This window comes from Pangasianodon hypophthalmus, chromosome 25, assembly GCF_027358585.1.
Source record: "Pangasianodon hypophthalmus isolate fPanHyp1 chromosome 25, fPanHyp1.pri, whole genome shotgun sequence".
NCBI classification, from domain to species: Eukaryota; Metazoa; Chordata; class Actinopteri; order Siluriformes; family Pangasiidae; genus Pangasianodon; species Pangasianodon hypophthalmus.
In genome coordinates, this window is record NC_069734.1 from 2,428,302 (window position 1) to 2,445,364 (window position 17,063).

At 37.9% G+C, this 17,063-nt stretch overlaps 1 protein-coding gene across 2 annotated transcripts in view; it reads left to right on the forward strand.

Moving 5' to 3' along the window:
• The first annotated feature begins 8,867 nt into the window (after window positions 1-8,867).
• mylk3 (myosin light chain kinase 3) overlaps window positions 8,868-17,063 on the forward strand; it is a 36,731-nt gene continuing 28,535 nt past the window's right edge. The window contains exon 1 of one of the 2 annotated variants that reach the window (XM_026937382.3): window positions 8,868-9,086. In XM_026937382.3, coding sequence (XP_026793183.1) covers window positions 9,009-9,086 — 78 coding nt within the window. In that variant the 5' untranslated portion in view covers window positions 8,868-9,008. Of the gene's footprint in view, window positions 9,087-14,925; window positions 15,813-17,063 lie in introns of those variants that run through there. The other variant, XM_026937380.3, reaches the window with a different exon arrangement.

The window sequence follows — 17,063 nt, forward strand, 5'->3', positions numbered from 1 at the left end:
GGTCTGTGTCCCTGTAGCTTAGCTGTGAAAGCTCCAGTTCCCCTTCTGTCTCACTCTGATATAAACCGTCATCTGTTTCTCACTCACAGGAACGTTAGGACTGAAACTTAGTCATTTCAAAATGCCTCTCTCGGTGATAGGGCAATACAGTAGAATGAAAAAGTTTGCATGCCCTTAGGACAAGTTCGAGACAACAAATGTACTTTACACCAAGATATTTGGTCTCTTTCTCAGTCTCTGTGTCTGTCACTTCTATATCTAGTACTAGATAAAGAATACAAATATAATTTGTGCAAATATATTTTGTGTGGTTTCACAGAATGCCTTTACAGGCCACGCCTACCGCTCTACCAGTTCCCAGAGTCATTTGCTGTTTAAACAGCTTTCAGGTGAAAAAGATTAAGTTTAAGATTTGCATACAATCTGAAATGATGTACCAGGAAGGTACCATTTTACTGTGGACCACTAACATTGGACCAAGTCAACAAAAAGAAAAAATACTTTTATTTATCCAAAATGAAACCTTACAAAATCTTAGGAAGCATGCTTCATGTGACAATCGTAAGCACATGTATTTTTTTTATTCAGAGATTTTATCCATAATTGATTTTTTTCTATAGATTACATCATCACATGGTGTCATAAAAGGGCTTCCTGCCTCCAAATAATTTGGATCTTGCATCTCCTTCTGTCTCCACTGAGCTGTGTGGACCTTTAGCTCCTTTAGCATACTTTAACACTGATTATCAGTAACAGATTTACAGTAATGTGACATTATCCATGACTGAATTTAAAAAGATACAGTGTAGGAGCTATTTCTGTAGCTCTTAGTAATACGGTGCTCTAATGATCTCTGCAATTCAGAGGACTGGCTCAAGGTACTGGCTGTGTTTAATAATGCAAAGCATGCCACTGAGAGATAGCTTGTTTACCTTTCCTATTTGTTTGCCGAGAGGGCGTTATTGTCCTTATTTAACTTTTAACAGAGTGAGGAGAGGAGTGAGGGAGGAGGTTTTTGTGGACGGCAGGTATGTCGATCAGAAAAATATCTCTAAATAGTACAAATTGGGAAAACACTTGAGTTTAAAAGTGGTTTCTGGTTGGGGGAAAAACAGACCTAAATTTTACAGTTTGTCTACAAAACAATTCATTGTTCAGTTAATGGTGATAAGTAAGGCTCAAATCTCCATGCTGTAAGCAGTTAACAAGGGTTCGTAATCATTAGGAATCAGAAAAACAGGGTTAAACCAGGAAAAAAAAAACGAACAGAGCTAAAAAGATAGTGAGAGATAAGAAGTGTTTCGTGAGACCAAAACAACAGTGAAAATCATTCAGAAATGTATGAAGCACACAAAAGAGAAAAAAGCAGGAGACCTGAAAAAGTCCTCATAGGAATAAAATCTAGAATAAAAATCCATATTTATGAAGCTTTCAGAAATATTTTTTCATTATTAATATCTTGTACATATTTTGACCATTTGTGTTACTTGTGATGATGAAGGATTATCTGTAAAACCTCCCAATATTTTTTTTTTGGCTTTATTCATGTCAAGGTAAAGGTGTGCAAACTTCTGCATTCCACTATATATGATATACACTATATAGCCAAAAGTATATGGACACCTGACCATCACACCCATATGCTGTAGCATTATAATTTCCTTTCACTGGAACTAAGAAGCTCAAACCTGTTCCAGCATGACAATGCCCCGTGCACAAAGCGAGCTCCATGAAGACATGGTGTGTGAAGGTTGGAGTGGAAGAACTCGAGTGTCCTGCACAGAGCCCTGACCTCAACCCCACTGAACACCTTTGGGATGAACTGGAACACCGACTGAACCCCAGACCTCCTCGACATCCCAACATCAGCGCCTGACCTCACTAATGCTCTTGTAGCTGAATGAACACAAATCCCCACAGCCACGCTCCAACATCTAGTGGAAAGCCTTTGCAGAAGAGTGGAGCTTATTATAACAGCAAAGGGGAATAAATCTGGAATGATGTTCAACAAGCACATATGGGTGTGATGGTCAGGGGTGCACAAACTTTTGGCAGGTTCGTGTATATGGGTAAAAAAAAAAAAGACATCTTTTTTGTGCCCAAAAGTCTATTTTACTGAAAATTATTCCTTCATTTATTATCAGTAAGCACTTTATCCTGGTCAGGGTCATGGAATGTCAGGAGTTTATCCTGGGAACACTGGGTGTGAGGCAGGAATACGCCCTTGGTGGGAAACATTCACACACTCATCACATGCGAACATGTGAAACTCCACACAGACAGTAACCTGAGCTCAGGATCAAAGCGAGGACCCTGGAGCTGTGAGGCAGCACTTGGTACTCAGTGCACTTCCCGAAATTATATATACACAAATACAGTATATAATTCCACTTACTTCTGCATTACTTCTATTGCGTAAAGATGTTTAGAGGAAAAAAGTACACAGTAACAGGGAGAAGTACAGTTGTAGAGTGCAAAATTTGCATTTAGAAACAGTCAGAGTAAACTTAAGATAATCTCTGTTGTATATAAAACCCGCGACTCAGTGAGGGTTGGAATGGGGATTTTCCAACATGAGTCAAGCTGTGTGTGTGTGTGTGTGTGTGTGTGTTATATCTTGGTTGGAACCAAATGTCCCCACAAGGAAAGGAATATCTGACAGTTTTGACTTTGTGAGGACATTTGGCTGGTCCCCTGAAAAAGAAAACAAAATAAAATAACCAAGGTTAGCATAGCATTAATAAGATGGATTAATAATTATGTTACAGGAAGGTCCTCACAAAGATAGTAAGACAGACGTGTGTGTTTCAGCACCTTTATTTGCATAAGGCTGTCACATCCATCAAAAGCACAGCAGGAGCTGAGAGACGGCCGTTACGCCGTCTGCACTCTTAACCCTTCTCTTCTGTTCCAGTCCTAATCTCACAATTAAAATTTTTTTGCAATGCTAGCAATTTTTGTATGTATGAAACTTTAACTGCTTGGCTGAACTCCTCTGATAAAGATTATCATTTTAAAAAGCCATATTCATAATATGGAGACTATATAACCCTAAAAATATCAGAGTGCAATAAAAGTGTGTTGAAAATACCTTGATTGTGAATCTGAGCCAAAGAGAGAGAGAGAGAGAGAGAGAGATGATTTATGGTCGTCTCACTCACAGCATTTCTTATTTCTATTCTTGCTTGCCATCAGGAGCAGCCGTGAGCATGGGAAGGGACTTCATTTTCATCACTATGTTAATACTGATCATCAATGTGATAAATAATGCATAGATTTGGTATTTTAGACTGTATTGCTATACAATATGAAGACGCTGCATTGGGAATTAGAATAAAAATGAGCATCCACATCATGCATTAATTTTAATAACTGAAAACCTCAAACCTGACTCGTGGGAAATATTTTCCATTCTTCCGTGCATGGATGACGTAACACGCTTTGGTCCTTGTGTACATTCTAGCAGAAAGTGCTCTGATTTAAATTCATAGCTTTGCTCCGGAGCATCATCTGTATGAATAATACACACTCTCCTGCTCCATGCCCTGGGGATATATTCCCACCTTTATGTCTCAGTGTGGATAATAAATCAACTTGATTTCATTAAAACTAAGGTCATACGATCATTCTCAATGATGATCACAATAAATTTTTATAATGTGCTTTTTCAATAAGTCAAACATACATTCTATACACACATACAGTATAACACTATTTTCTTTTTATTTATTTATTTATTTATTTAAAATCTATAGCTCTATCATGTCAATTTGTAAATTATACTTGATGAAAAATTATGCCTGTATGATAAATTCATTTCTCTTACCTTTTTTACGCAGCTCTATTGGAAGAGAGTTTGGTATTTCATAATTGTTATTGGTTCAGGTATGTTTATTTCATAACCAGTGTTAATCTGTTTTTAAATTGCTAATTAAAATATCATCATGAATATGCATATATGCAAATACAACTCATTCTGCAAAGGTTTACTTGCCTTCTCTGTAAAATGCATCTGTTCCTGCTTTTTTTTCTTTCTGTAAACCAGTTAAAATCGTTCCTCAATCAGAGGAAATGAGAGAAGTTTCTGAATATGTAACTTAAAAACCTAGATGTGTTTTGATTCACTTTAACTGTAAGTGATTTCTATTGAAGCTCATAAAGCTGTACATTAGGCTAACAGACCAACAAACACATATTATATTTTAAAAAAACAAACAAAAACAAAATACATTCACGCTCACTGTTCATGAACAGCTAAATGTAGAAAGCTAGCTACTGTGAGCTAACCTGACAGGATTTCATAAGTCATATTTGATAATATTTATAATAAAATCTATAATCAATTTATAATATTTATAATCTTAGCCGCTAACATTAGGCAACTAGCTGACACGAGCTAACCTGACAGGATTTCTGAAAGGGTTTTTAATTAATAAAAAATGAATTCATTTTAATTAAATATTCATAAATGTTCATAATGTACACATGCTAATCCTAGCCAGTTACCTAAAATGAACTAACCTTACAGGACTTTTTGAAAGGACTTTCAATTCATATTAATAAACACTACAAGCTCTAGCCAGCTACCCAACAAGAGCTAATCTGACAAAATTTCTGACAAGATATTTAGGTCATATTCCTAAAAGTTCCTAATCTGCTAAATCTCATCAGTTTGCTGCCTCAAGTTAACCTGAAAGGATTTCTGACAGGATTTTTAGATCATATTTAAAAAATTACATAATCTAACCCTAGCCAGCTATCCTAGCTACAGTTACCCTAGCTACAGTTAACCCTACACAGCTAACCCTAACCAGCTAGCTAACATGAGCTAACCTGAGAAGATTTCTGAGAGGATTTTTAATTCATATCAATAAACATCCCTAATCTATACTGCTAACCCTACCTAGCTAGGTAACATGAGCTAATCCAAAAGCATTTCCTAGTTAGCTACCACAAGCTAACGTGACATGATTTCTGACAGGTTTTTAGGTTTATCACATTTTATCAAATTTCTGACAGGATTTTTAGGTCAGATTAATAAAAGACAATAATCTTCACTGCTAACTCTTGCCAGTAAGCAACCACAAGATAACCTGACAGGATTTTATGTCATATTTATAATTTATTTATGATGTACATTACTAACTCCAGCCAACTATCTAAAATAAGCTAAAATGACATAATTTCTCAGAAGGCTTTTAGGACATATTCATGATTTCTTTTTAAATAATGTACACTTCTTATTCTATCCAGCTGGCTAACAAGAGCTAACAAGAGCAGACGGGCCTGCTGTCAGGTTTTTAGGTATACATATTTATACATACTGTATATTTTATAATGTACACTGCTAACTCTAACCAGCTAGCTAGTAAGAGCTAAACTGAGAAAAAGCTAATAAGCTAGTAAGAGCTAAACTCTAACCAGCTAGCTAATAAGAGCTAAACAGAATTTTTAGGTCATATTCACAAATATTTAAATTCTCTACTGCAGATGCTAGCTAGTTGGCTGGTGTAAGCTAACCTGACAGGATATTTCAGAAACAAATCTTTTAAATGCACTTATGAAGCTCTGTATATATATATATATATATATATATATATATATATATATATATATATATATAATGCTACTTTTAGGTGCTTATTATCAGATTGTACATCCAGGACAGTACAACCCAGATAAAACATAATAGAATAAAATTATATAAAAGAATAGTGGATTGAGCTTAAAGATACATTGCACTGTTTTCAGAAATATGTTGCTCCATGATTGTATTCATTTTGGTAAGTAGGACCCCCCAAAATGTTACTATTCCTTTAATAAGTAAGGTATTTATTCAGGGTACCATTCTATATATCTTTCTGCATTTCTGAGCAGTATTTGAGAGTAAATATCTGCTTCACTTCACTTACAGCCTGTTGTGTATTTACCCACTAGATGGCAGCCAAATCCTAAAGTTTATGTCTGGAATTTTCTCCACAGAGACATCAGACTGAAGCTGATCTGGAAAAGGGCATAGGTTATGATTTAATCATGTGCTATACACATGAATAAATCACACTTCCTTTATTTCCTATGTACAGAAAAAAAACATTTTTCATACTTATATATGTTTATATATGTTTTTTTTTTTTTTCAGATAGCCTTTAAGAATGCCTTTGACAAAGGAAGAACGTATTGAAATCATTCTCATGGCTGGATCAGGAAGCTGTCGCAAGGTTGCAATGAGCTTTAACAGGAAACATGGCGAGCACATCACACATGACACTGTTGCCAAACTTATTAACTAATTCAAAAAGACTGGAAGTGTTACGGACCAACCGAGAAGTGAACGTCCATGAACATCTACTGACGAAGGAACAACTGACGTGGTGCTGGTGAACACACTCCTGTATGTATGGAGACTTTTAGGACATGCTGTAGAATATTATGCAGGAAAGGTTTCAATGTCCAGTGACAACGTTTAAAAAGCAATATTAAGCCTGTCTTTGGGCTCATGTTTTTTTTTTTTTTTCTGCGTACTGATTTTTGCTCATCATTGGCACACAGCCTCATAAACAGTCACACTGAAGGAACTGTGAGATAGAACGAGTCACTGAAATCCACCTCGCTTTCAGACAAATCACTCATGGCAGTTTCTGTGGCCTGGCACACTTGCTATACCACCTGCAATGCCAGGAACAACAGACCATCAGAAAACACACACTCTGTCCCAGAACACACACTTAATTATTAGGCTGTTAACAATTTCGTACAACCTGAAGTGTTTACAATGCCACCTAGAACAACAATACACCCCCCCACACACATACACACCTACACACACACACACACACAAACGTTTTATTAGCAACAGAATCTCCAAGCTACTTTTCCTATCAAATACACACAGCTGGCAGCTTTCCATCCTTCTGCTGATCTCCACGCAAATATCAACTGTTTGAAATTGAAGGTAATTGCAACATGAGAGACTGAAAACTCTCCTCCTTATGCAATATTATCCATTTTCAAACAATTTTAATTACTTTTTCCCCCAATTTAGCACCATCCAGTCCTATTTTAGAGCTCTCCTTTGCCAATACAGTGCATATTGTTTCCTTTGTGTTTTCTACCGCCTCTGTGTTATTTTACTGTCTAGTATTTTCAGCCATAATAAGAACTCTAATCGCTAATTTCTGCTCTACAACCCACTGGGTAATATATATGATTGCATAATTGTGTGCAAGAATGGCTCCCTGCTGTCCTTCTTCCCTGAAAATGCAGTCAAGTGCATCATGCAGAGATGTCGCGGAGTGTGGTACACCTGGGATTCAAACCGCTGCTCCAGTTTTACCTGAACAGTCTTTCAAACAGTCTTAAAGGAGTGGCCAGAAATAAAATGCTTTATTTGTATTAATTGGTGAAGTTTCTCCTCACATCTATGCAACTCTTGCAGACTCTGTAAATGGGAGAAGCAAGACTTGATGTGGACCACCAACATTCAATCAATCAGGACAGGGAGGTGGCTCTAAACACCTGTCAATCATGTTACCTGTCAATTCAGAAAGCTCCACCTCTTGTGCTAGCAAACTGCCATTCCAACAAAACAGGAACATTACAAGAGGGTTTCCCTTTTCAGAAAAGTTTCAGGTAGAACCTACAGTATATAGAAAGCATCATGTCAAGAATCATTGGGAACTCTTTTGGTTTTTTTTTCTTCTTTGTTTCGAGACAGGCAACTTCATCGAAGTTCCATGAAAATTGCTGGAAATTTGTAGAAAATATTTAAATATTTAAATGTAATAATTTAGAAAATTATACAAAAAAATACAAGTCCATATATTGTTATAAGGGCTCTAGAATAAATGCAAAATGCAACAATTGATTTTTTTGCTAAAAGGATAAAGGATGGGATTCCTTTGCAGAGCATCATGTGCTCACACACATACACACACACACACACACACACATACAGATTTACACACTCATTCCATGTATGAATGATGATGTCAATAACATTGTATATGCCCTACAGTTAAAAGTTCACTATAGTAAAGTTTCCCAAGTAAATGTAAAGGGTGGCACACTGGCACAGCTCCAGGGTTCCTGGTTTCAGTTCAGGTTACTGTCTTTCTGGAGTTTTGCATGTTCTCCCTGTGTCTCTGTGGGTTTCCTCAGGGTTCTCTGGTTGGACTGGCTACGCTAAATTGCCTAGGTGTGGATGAGTGTGTGAATGTTTTGATTGCACTGTGCTGTCATTCTGACCAGGGTGTGTCCCTGCCTCGTGCTTACAGTGTTCCTGAGATAGGCTCTGGATCCACCACAACCCTGACCAGGATGAAGAAAAATGAAGAAGAAGAAGAAGAATTCAGTGTTAGTCAGAACCTCGTCTCCCCTGATGACTGTGTCTGTGCTGTTATCTGGTATGTGAGTTTGACGCATCGCATATCACAGCTTGTTGACCATCATCCCAAAATAAATACCTTCACTTCAAACCAAGCTTTTATAATGAAGGAAATCTGAAAGTGTTTGAGTTCTATGTATAAAACTCTGAGTTGAAGACGTAAGGAACCTGATGCCTCCACAATGCAGTGCTACTGGCGCACTATGAGAGAAAACTGTGAGAAATACAGAGAAGCACAATCACTATATCTTTATTCCAGACCAGAAAGTCCTGTCTCTCCTGTCCTGCCCTCTGATCTGCGGTGACAACATCCAAACCTTCTCTGGGGACAGTTCTGATGTATAAAAACAAATCTGTACCCCGTTAACAAAACAGGACCCTGACATTTCCAGCATACCGTACTAATCTCAGGCAGCTGTTATCTCTGTGCAGGAAGTGCTCTGGGCCTGGTGCCGTGTTGAGGGGACTCTGGTATAAGGAGGGGCGCAAACATAGACAAAAGGGAACAGGGCAATGAAGACAGAACCCCTTTAGGGGTCCAGAATGATCCTGGCCTCCCAAGAAACCAGATTTAAAGCATGCCGCTGTTGTGAAGAAATAAGTAAAGCAGTAAAGAAATCAAGACATGGGGACGTCACTGTACAAATCTCTGCTCCTCAGCACCAGCGGGTTCAGCGTGTCCGACTACATCCGCAAGTTCACGGTAACTAAATGCAATTTTTTTTTTTAACACGATTCGCATGATGGCATCGAGCACAGACTGTGCTCTACGCAAATGGAGCCTTTCAGCACCAGATAATGACAGAGCTTTAGAAGAGAGTGCTCACTTATTTCGCAGAATTCAGGGCCAGCACTGTGTGATGGTGATGTAAGCAATATAAGCGGAGCATCCCTAAAAAGAGTTCACATATATGCAAAAAGGCGGGCCGTGAAACACCATGATTTGCATTTAAATGAGAAAATGGGGTTTGGATTATAGCAGAAATCTAACAAAGCTCACTTTTTTTGGTTTTGCAGCTAGAGCTGGCAAGAAAATGTTTTATTTCGAGCACTTTATTGATATTTTAAAGCCACTGCTTTGTGTGAATGCCACAGCCAGGGAGAAGATTAAGATCTTCAGACTGGTGCCTTTGCTTTACCTGTCATTTAAAGTGCTATTTTGAGTCTGTTTCTTTGTTTTGCTGCTGTATCTTTGCCTTCCATCACTCCTGAGCTGTGAATCATCCTCAAATATATTACCACCTGCATGAGTAAATCTCCTTTTAGGAGCACGACCTTGAAATAAGCAATAGACTCAGTGCTATTTGGGTGGTCAGGAAAATGATTCATAGTTACTAAGGATCTTTTTTTTTATGCGACCGAAAAAGGGAAGCCCAAAGTACTAACACTGGGGGAAAATAATCAGTGATGGAAGTGAAATGTTATTAGTACATCGGTCTGAAGCTCAGGCATTAGAGGAGCTCATTTCACAGAGTGTGAGCTGTCCTGCCATGTCCTGCCATGTCATGCATCCCTGGATGGAGAGAAGGCCTCTGTAAACGGAGACTGCAGGGTAAAACTTCGCCTCATATAGGTCAAGGCTAAACGTTGCTATGAACAAACAGGGGGAGGTCATCCATGTCATCCTGGACGACGGAAAATCCACTCCGTTTGACTCACAGCACGTCCTTTAGAGCAATGTCTGGGGTGCGAATAGCTGTGACAGGATATTAACTTACACACTGGTCATTTGTATTTTTGATCATAATGCATTCATGAGATTCTGCGCATGACTGACCTTTTGCATAATGCATGAAACATAATGCATTCTCTCTGCTAGGCATGTTTGTTTATTTTAGAAATATGTTGTTTACAGTGGACACCACATTCATACTTGTTAGTGCAGAATTATTGCTTCTTCACTTATGTTTCTGCCACAGCAGGTTTACTGATAGAGCTGCATTCTTTGGTAGGTAACTCTTCACTTAAGTGTTCATAGAGCTACATAAAACCTACATAAACTCTTCCTGCCGCTGATTTAAACCTACAGAAACATGTCATCTACAGTATCTAACGCCTGCCTTCAATAAATTTGAGGTCAAGTTGACATAACATCTGAGTCGGGTGACATAGAGTTTTTGTTGACATAGTCTTGTGTTACAACACTTTCAAAACTCAGTCCAAATTACATAAGAATGTTATTACAACTGACTTCTGGTATGTCAGAGTCACAAAATGGTGATGATGTGACATGTCAAACATCCAGAGCAAAGACATTTATGGTTGCAATTATGTTTTATTTTAATATATATACATAACGCTGATATTACTCTGTCATAGAAGTGTTATGACTTTACATTAAAATCTAATAAATAGTTAAATTAAACAGTCACATAGAGACAAGAGACATTATATAAGAAATTTATATATAATTCTGTAATTGCAGTTTCATGACATTGCCATAAGTATTAAAATATATCTTATAAGCAGAGGTCTATCAAAATATACACAATACCGTCATTATGGTGTCATAGCTTTGTTATGAGTTTATATTAATATATATATATAAATATCTAATACATATTCAAATTAAACTTCCTTCACCTAAAGGCTAGAGAAAGCCTACACAATTCCGTAATTATGGTGTCATGAAATTGCCATAAGTACTAATAATTGTCTTATAAGCAGAACATGTGTATGCTGTACACTGAGATACAGATACAGATGTCAGTTGTTAAAACATTGTAAAAAAAAAAAGTCAGCCTGAAAAGTATCATAATGGAACATTATGTCAACAAAGATCTCTCCCTTGACTCAGAGGTTATAAATGGCTTATGTATACCTATGAAAAAATGTCTATTTGACATGAAAATTGGTTATGTAGGGCTTAAGTAGACCTATGACCAATGTCACCTAGCCATGGAAGTTATCAATAAGGCTATAAATCTTTATTCACGGTTATGTCATTTGTCAAGGAATGCTTATGCAAGGCTTATGTAGGCTTATGTAGACCTATATACAAATGTAATTGTGACATCAAGATTGTCAGTAAGGCTATAAAAGTTTATTCAGGATTATGTCAGTTGTCATGAACTGCTGAGTCACTATGGTATTAGGCGAGCTCCCAGAATGTTTTCTGAATGTAGTAGTTGTAGGAACACGTTTCTTTCCTTCAATCTGTCAGAGTTTCCACATTTTAGGAGAATATTTTAATGTAACATATATAAACGTTCCTACAACATTGTGGCACATCGGATGTTAACATTAAAATTTCCATAATGCTAGGTTTTTGTCTAACTTGGAACATTTTAAAAACATTGTGAAGCCTATTATTACCACATAAAATATTTTAAAGAGCAGGATATTATTTATTATTTTGCTTTTAAAACCTGCACAGATTTTACAGATAACATTCTCCATTTGCTGGGGAATTCAAGTAGAGAAGTCCATTCAGTGTTAGAAAAGATATTTTTATCCATTTTTTGGCTACTTAGACCAATTTTATGGTTAACCTCATTTCTCTGGGTAGAATGAAGAGATGTCTGCACTTCTTTGTCCTATTCATAGTCTCTTTTATCACATGTAAATGTGTGGACAGTCACAGCTGAGGTGAGGAAATATCCATTTATGAGCAGACTCGCTGCCAGCCCCATATCCTCCATGCTCCCAAACACTCTTGCTTGCTAACACACCCGTGCATACAACGTGCGAACTGGGAAATTGAGTTAACACCAGCTGGTAATGATGAACTTCAGCCACTATAAATGATCTCCATGGAAAGGCCATGATGGAGTCACATTCCAGTGACAGAAAGGAAAGCACCCAGCTGGTACCTTTCCACTGATTGTCCATTACATAACACGCATCTATAGAGTACGCTCGGGATCTGGCACCAGTGCAGGGTGGAAAACCATATTCTCACTGGGGAGAGATTTATAAATAAAGCCCACTCGCTTACATGTGAGACATGAGTGTGTACAAAAGGCTCATTATCTCCCTGTGCTGTTGTATGTACGCGATGCTTTAAATGCAGTGGGTGTGACAGTGTTATGATTCCATACAGTCTGGAGACAGATCCTAAACTATTCCTGTTATTTATGTACTTTCCATGTTGTGAAATCCATGTGGATGTTTCACAGTGTTACAACGGATACAAATTATTGAAGTTATTGAAAGAATTTTTGGATTTATTCCTGAAATCTGTTTTTTTATTTCAATAATCAGGTTACTTTGTACATGTAAACACAGTCTGCGTCTGATTTTGAGACTATTTCCAGCCATACTATTTACAAAAAAAATAGCCTGGTGGTGTCCGGGGGCAAACTGAGATCCAAAATCATTTTTTTAAATGACAATAGTGAAGATCACAATCAAGGATTATTAAAGTTGTTATAGCTATTATTTGGTTATTATAGCTATAAGACTCATTAATTTAAACAAATAGGTCCAATAAGAAGTATAAATAATGTTCACTTGAACTGGAATGGTTTGGAACTAAAAAGCTCAAATGACTTCAATCAATCAATCAATCAATCAATCAATCAGGTGGTACATATTCGTCTAATATCCCTAATATTTGAATAGTTGTTTTTTAAACTATAAGCCCTGGAAAACATTCAAGAACCCCTTCCCTACAGGAATCACAAACCCTCAATAACATGATAATGTTCAGTACATGATTCGCAGCTGGAAGGGGTTTTGATGCAGCCATTTTCACGTCCTGTTTGATGTGCCTTCAGTTTTGTCTTCAGGAAGTGAAATTCAGCTCAGTGTGGTTCAGCTCGGATGTGACTACACTCTATGACTACAGCTGTTCAGCTGATTTCTTCATGCCTGGAAAAATACTGTGGTCTTGCATGGCCAGTCAGGTTGTGTGATATTGAGGACAGTAAATGTTTTCCAGCCAATTTAGTTTAATTTCATTTAATTTATTCAGGGATGCCATGTCCCCATGGAACTGGGCTACTTTTAGGTAGCTGCTGTGCATTTTGCACACATTAGAGTAATTATAGTATATCAGAGTAATCCAGGGTTTATTTTAATGCAAGTGATAAATTCTCATTCTACTCATTCACTGTATATCTATAGTATATGTAGGCTGTGGTGCTAAATAAACTGAACTAATGGTGCATCTGTAGAAAATAAGGTATTGTAACAATAGTAAATGCTTATAGAATAAAAATAATGGATGCCCTTTACTGTATGAATAAGCTTGTTTGGTGTGAGTGCATTGGATTTCTTGTTCTCATAGCTATTCTTTATTTATGGCAATATGTAATAAGACATTTTACGTATGTCTTCTTCGGTTATTCTAGATTTGTTTCTTATTTTGGCCTTGGCCGGCCTGATGTAATTTTACCCGTGACTGTACAGGCATGTCTTTCAGTATAGCTTTATATACATTGTGCATTACTTGCCAGTGTGCTCTTTGTCTATCAAAATTTCAAACCACACTTTCTATTTTCTCCCCGACCCTAGACTTGAGCATAACACACTTCTTAGTGAAAGTGTCTGGGTTTTAAAACAGTACATTAAAATGTATTGCATGATGTTACTTTGGAAATATTACAATGCATTTGGCAATGGTAGCCCTGATTTTGGATTTATTACAGTCTTCAGGATCAGATTTTGAATTTTGGTATTGGCCTGGTTTTGTCACAGGGACTTGGCAACTTTGCCTATATTGCTGGCCAGCTAGCAACAGCAGACACGATGAAGGCTAAACATGCACACAAGAAGCCACTGCAAATTTTAAACTGTTGCTCAACTGCCCTATAGATGGATAGATGGGTTAACAGATTGGCTAACAGCAATCTGATTGTCAGGGTAGAGAGGAAAGTCCTGTCATTCTCACCCAGATGGCTGAATATGCTCTCTTGGACTATTGACAGTGGATAATTGTGGCATTCAAACTTCAATCTCATGATTCCCGACTACAAACGTGAAAGCTTGAACAGCTGGGCCACTCGGGAACATTCTGCACTGACCTGCACTGTTTCATTTCACATCCTGTGTGCTATATTGCACAAACAAAACAACAAAAAAACTCTTGATACTGTCCAATTATTTTCTGCCTGTACTGTATTGCGAATACAAGAAAGCCCCTGGATCAGGTATCAGTTGTTTTTTTTTTCTCCTTTCTCAAGCAATATTCCTGGCAGGAGGAAGCATGATTGAATTCTTTGTTCGAAGAGGGAACACATCTGACATTCCAGTTCACAATTAATCTTCATACCAGTGTCCAGAGGGGTTTATTTTTACAGGAAGAGTCAACCCAAAGTCAAGGCACATTCAAGCCACAGACCACAAAGCATTAGGCAGATTTGGACCAGTGCATCTTTAATCAAAGAGGACATCACTATCCCGATCCAGACAGACCTGTACAACATTCCAACTTATTCAGTCCGGCTTTGCATTTTCGGATTTCTGGCCCTTTGTAAAAGGTCATTCCTCGCATGTATGCTTGTCAACAGCATGCGTGGTGTTAAATTTAAATGTTTGGTGACGTCAAGGGACTGCTGGAACTTTGGCAGCTCTAGGACCTATATAAAAGCGCTTAAACAGAGCGAGCTCAATAGAGTGGAACAGAAAAGGGGGAGGAAAAATAGAAGTGTCACGATAAGATACCAGAACGGAGGTGTTTATTTAAGTGGTGTCATGTCTCTGGCGCATACTGACACCATTCTGGACAAGCTGCTTGCTTTGGTGGGAGGCACAACGATACCTCAGAGAAGCCTTAAGAGGAGTAAGATAGGAGGGACCGAAATAGCAGTTCTGATAACTTTTGGTGACTGTGACCCAAGGATTAGTAGTGTTTCCTTCTCTTGCCGTTTGTCTTACCCCTGAGCTGCTATCCTGACTGCATTTCACTCCAATCATGAGTAAACCGGTGACTCTGGCCACCTGCATTGCCAAGATGTACGAAGGTGCCAAGCTGGACAACTCTGGAACTGCATCTGGGACACCAAAGAAGGCCAGTTCGACTCTTCTGGGCAGTCTGGGCCACATCGAAGAGAAGATAAACCTCCTGGAAGGAAGGGTTGAACATATCACAAATACACAGAGTTTAGTGCTTCAGAAATTAGATTCAGTGTGTCAAGGAATGGGTGCGTTGGAGAAAAACTTTGCACAATTCAGACAAGATCACGCTCTAGGACAATCCTTATTAAAACCTCCTCATAGAGATGCAGAACAAGGCGTGAGTGACTCAGCTGTGATCGCTGAGGTCAAATCCCTTTGTGGAGAAACGGTGGCACTGTTGATGAGCCTGAAACAAGAAGGCCAGCTGCAGAGAAAGAAAATTGAGGGGATAGAAAGTTCAGTGTCCACCCTGGATAAAGTGCTCGGTTACGTGGGCGAAGCTTTTCGCAGCTCAAAGATAGTGGACTTCATCCTCAGTGGCGTCGTACCTTGGAGGAAGCAAGGCCTTCTAGACACAACAGAGGATGAGGTTAGTGAGCTTCTGGGCGTTTTGAGAGCTTTTGTCTAGTTTTTATGCAAGTTCGTGCAGCGTTGAGTCATTGATGACTCAGTGCTGCTGGGTTTGTTATCTGAGCTAATTGTTGTCTGAACATTGATACACTTCATAGGAAAAAAATTATACCTGAGGAAAGATGTGGGTTTTTTTATGACATCTTGTCATCTAAAGCTGTTATATTTAACTTACAGCCTTGACTCCATTCTTAAGATTTGGTAAACAGAGTCCAGGTTCTATTGGAACATGTTTCCCAGGTCACTGCTGTGTCCACAGAGAAGCTTCAGGTTTCATTTGCCATTGCACTGCATGTGTTGTTTAAGGACACTTGACCTGGATTACTGGGAGTTCAACTGGCACCCAAGTCTCCAGACATAAATCATGAAACTTTGGCATTCAGTTGTACCATTTTATTTCCAGCCTGTTGGATTCTCGATTCTGATTGGTCGGAAGGTGTTGATTCATTTCCTATAACAGCAGCTCTGACAGTAGTGCAGCTTCAAATCACAGGTTTATATTAATGCTCTCATTATAATGCGTTTAAAGCTCATTCACAGGGACTTATACGGCGTACGCTCCACATAAACAGATTTTTAAAAAGTGTGTGTAATTATTGATGTAATTTCTATAAGGAGAAATCTGTTTATTTAACATTTATGGAAGGAGTCTCCAGTGTCAGTTTATGCTTTGTGATTTCTCAATAATTAGCTGTCTTATTAACTTCATGAGAAAGTGAGAGGACAGCTGTTTATAGCTGCTATAAACTAACTGAGAACAGGAGTTCACTTGTTTCACAGACATATCACATGTCATTATTTAATAAATTAAAAAATTGTAATTGTTGGCAAACTACTGTGATATAAGTGAAATAAAACACTTCAGAATGCGCTGTTATTGGAAAATAATCAACTTCAAGGTGATAACAGAAACTCTGCTTCATCACACCACCCTGTCGTTGATTATTTTTCTATAACAGCACCGCTCTGGGTGTTTTATTCTGTAAATAATGCATTATCTGATGTAACGTACTTGTTTTCGTTGTTTAAAAAGTTCTCCACTGTTTCCTGGGATGCTAATTCTTTCTTTAATTGGCACATTACCAAACAAAACAAGAAAGTTTTTTGCAGTCGCTGTTTTTAACAGTTAAGGATGCAACTTAGATGTGCATCAGGTTTAAAAATATTTCTCAGTTCCTCTGCACACGCTACTCTAATTACTCCATGCATA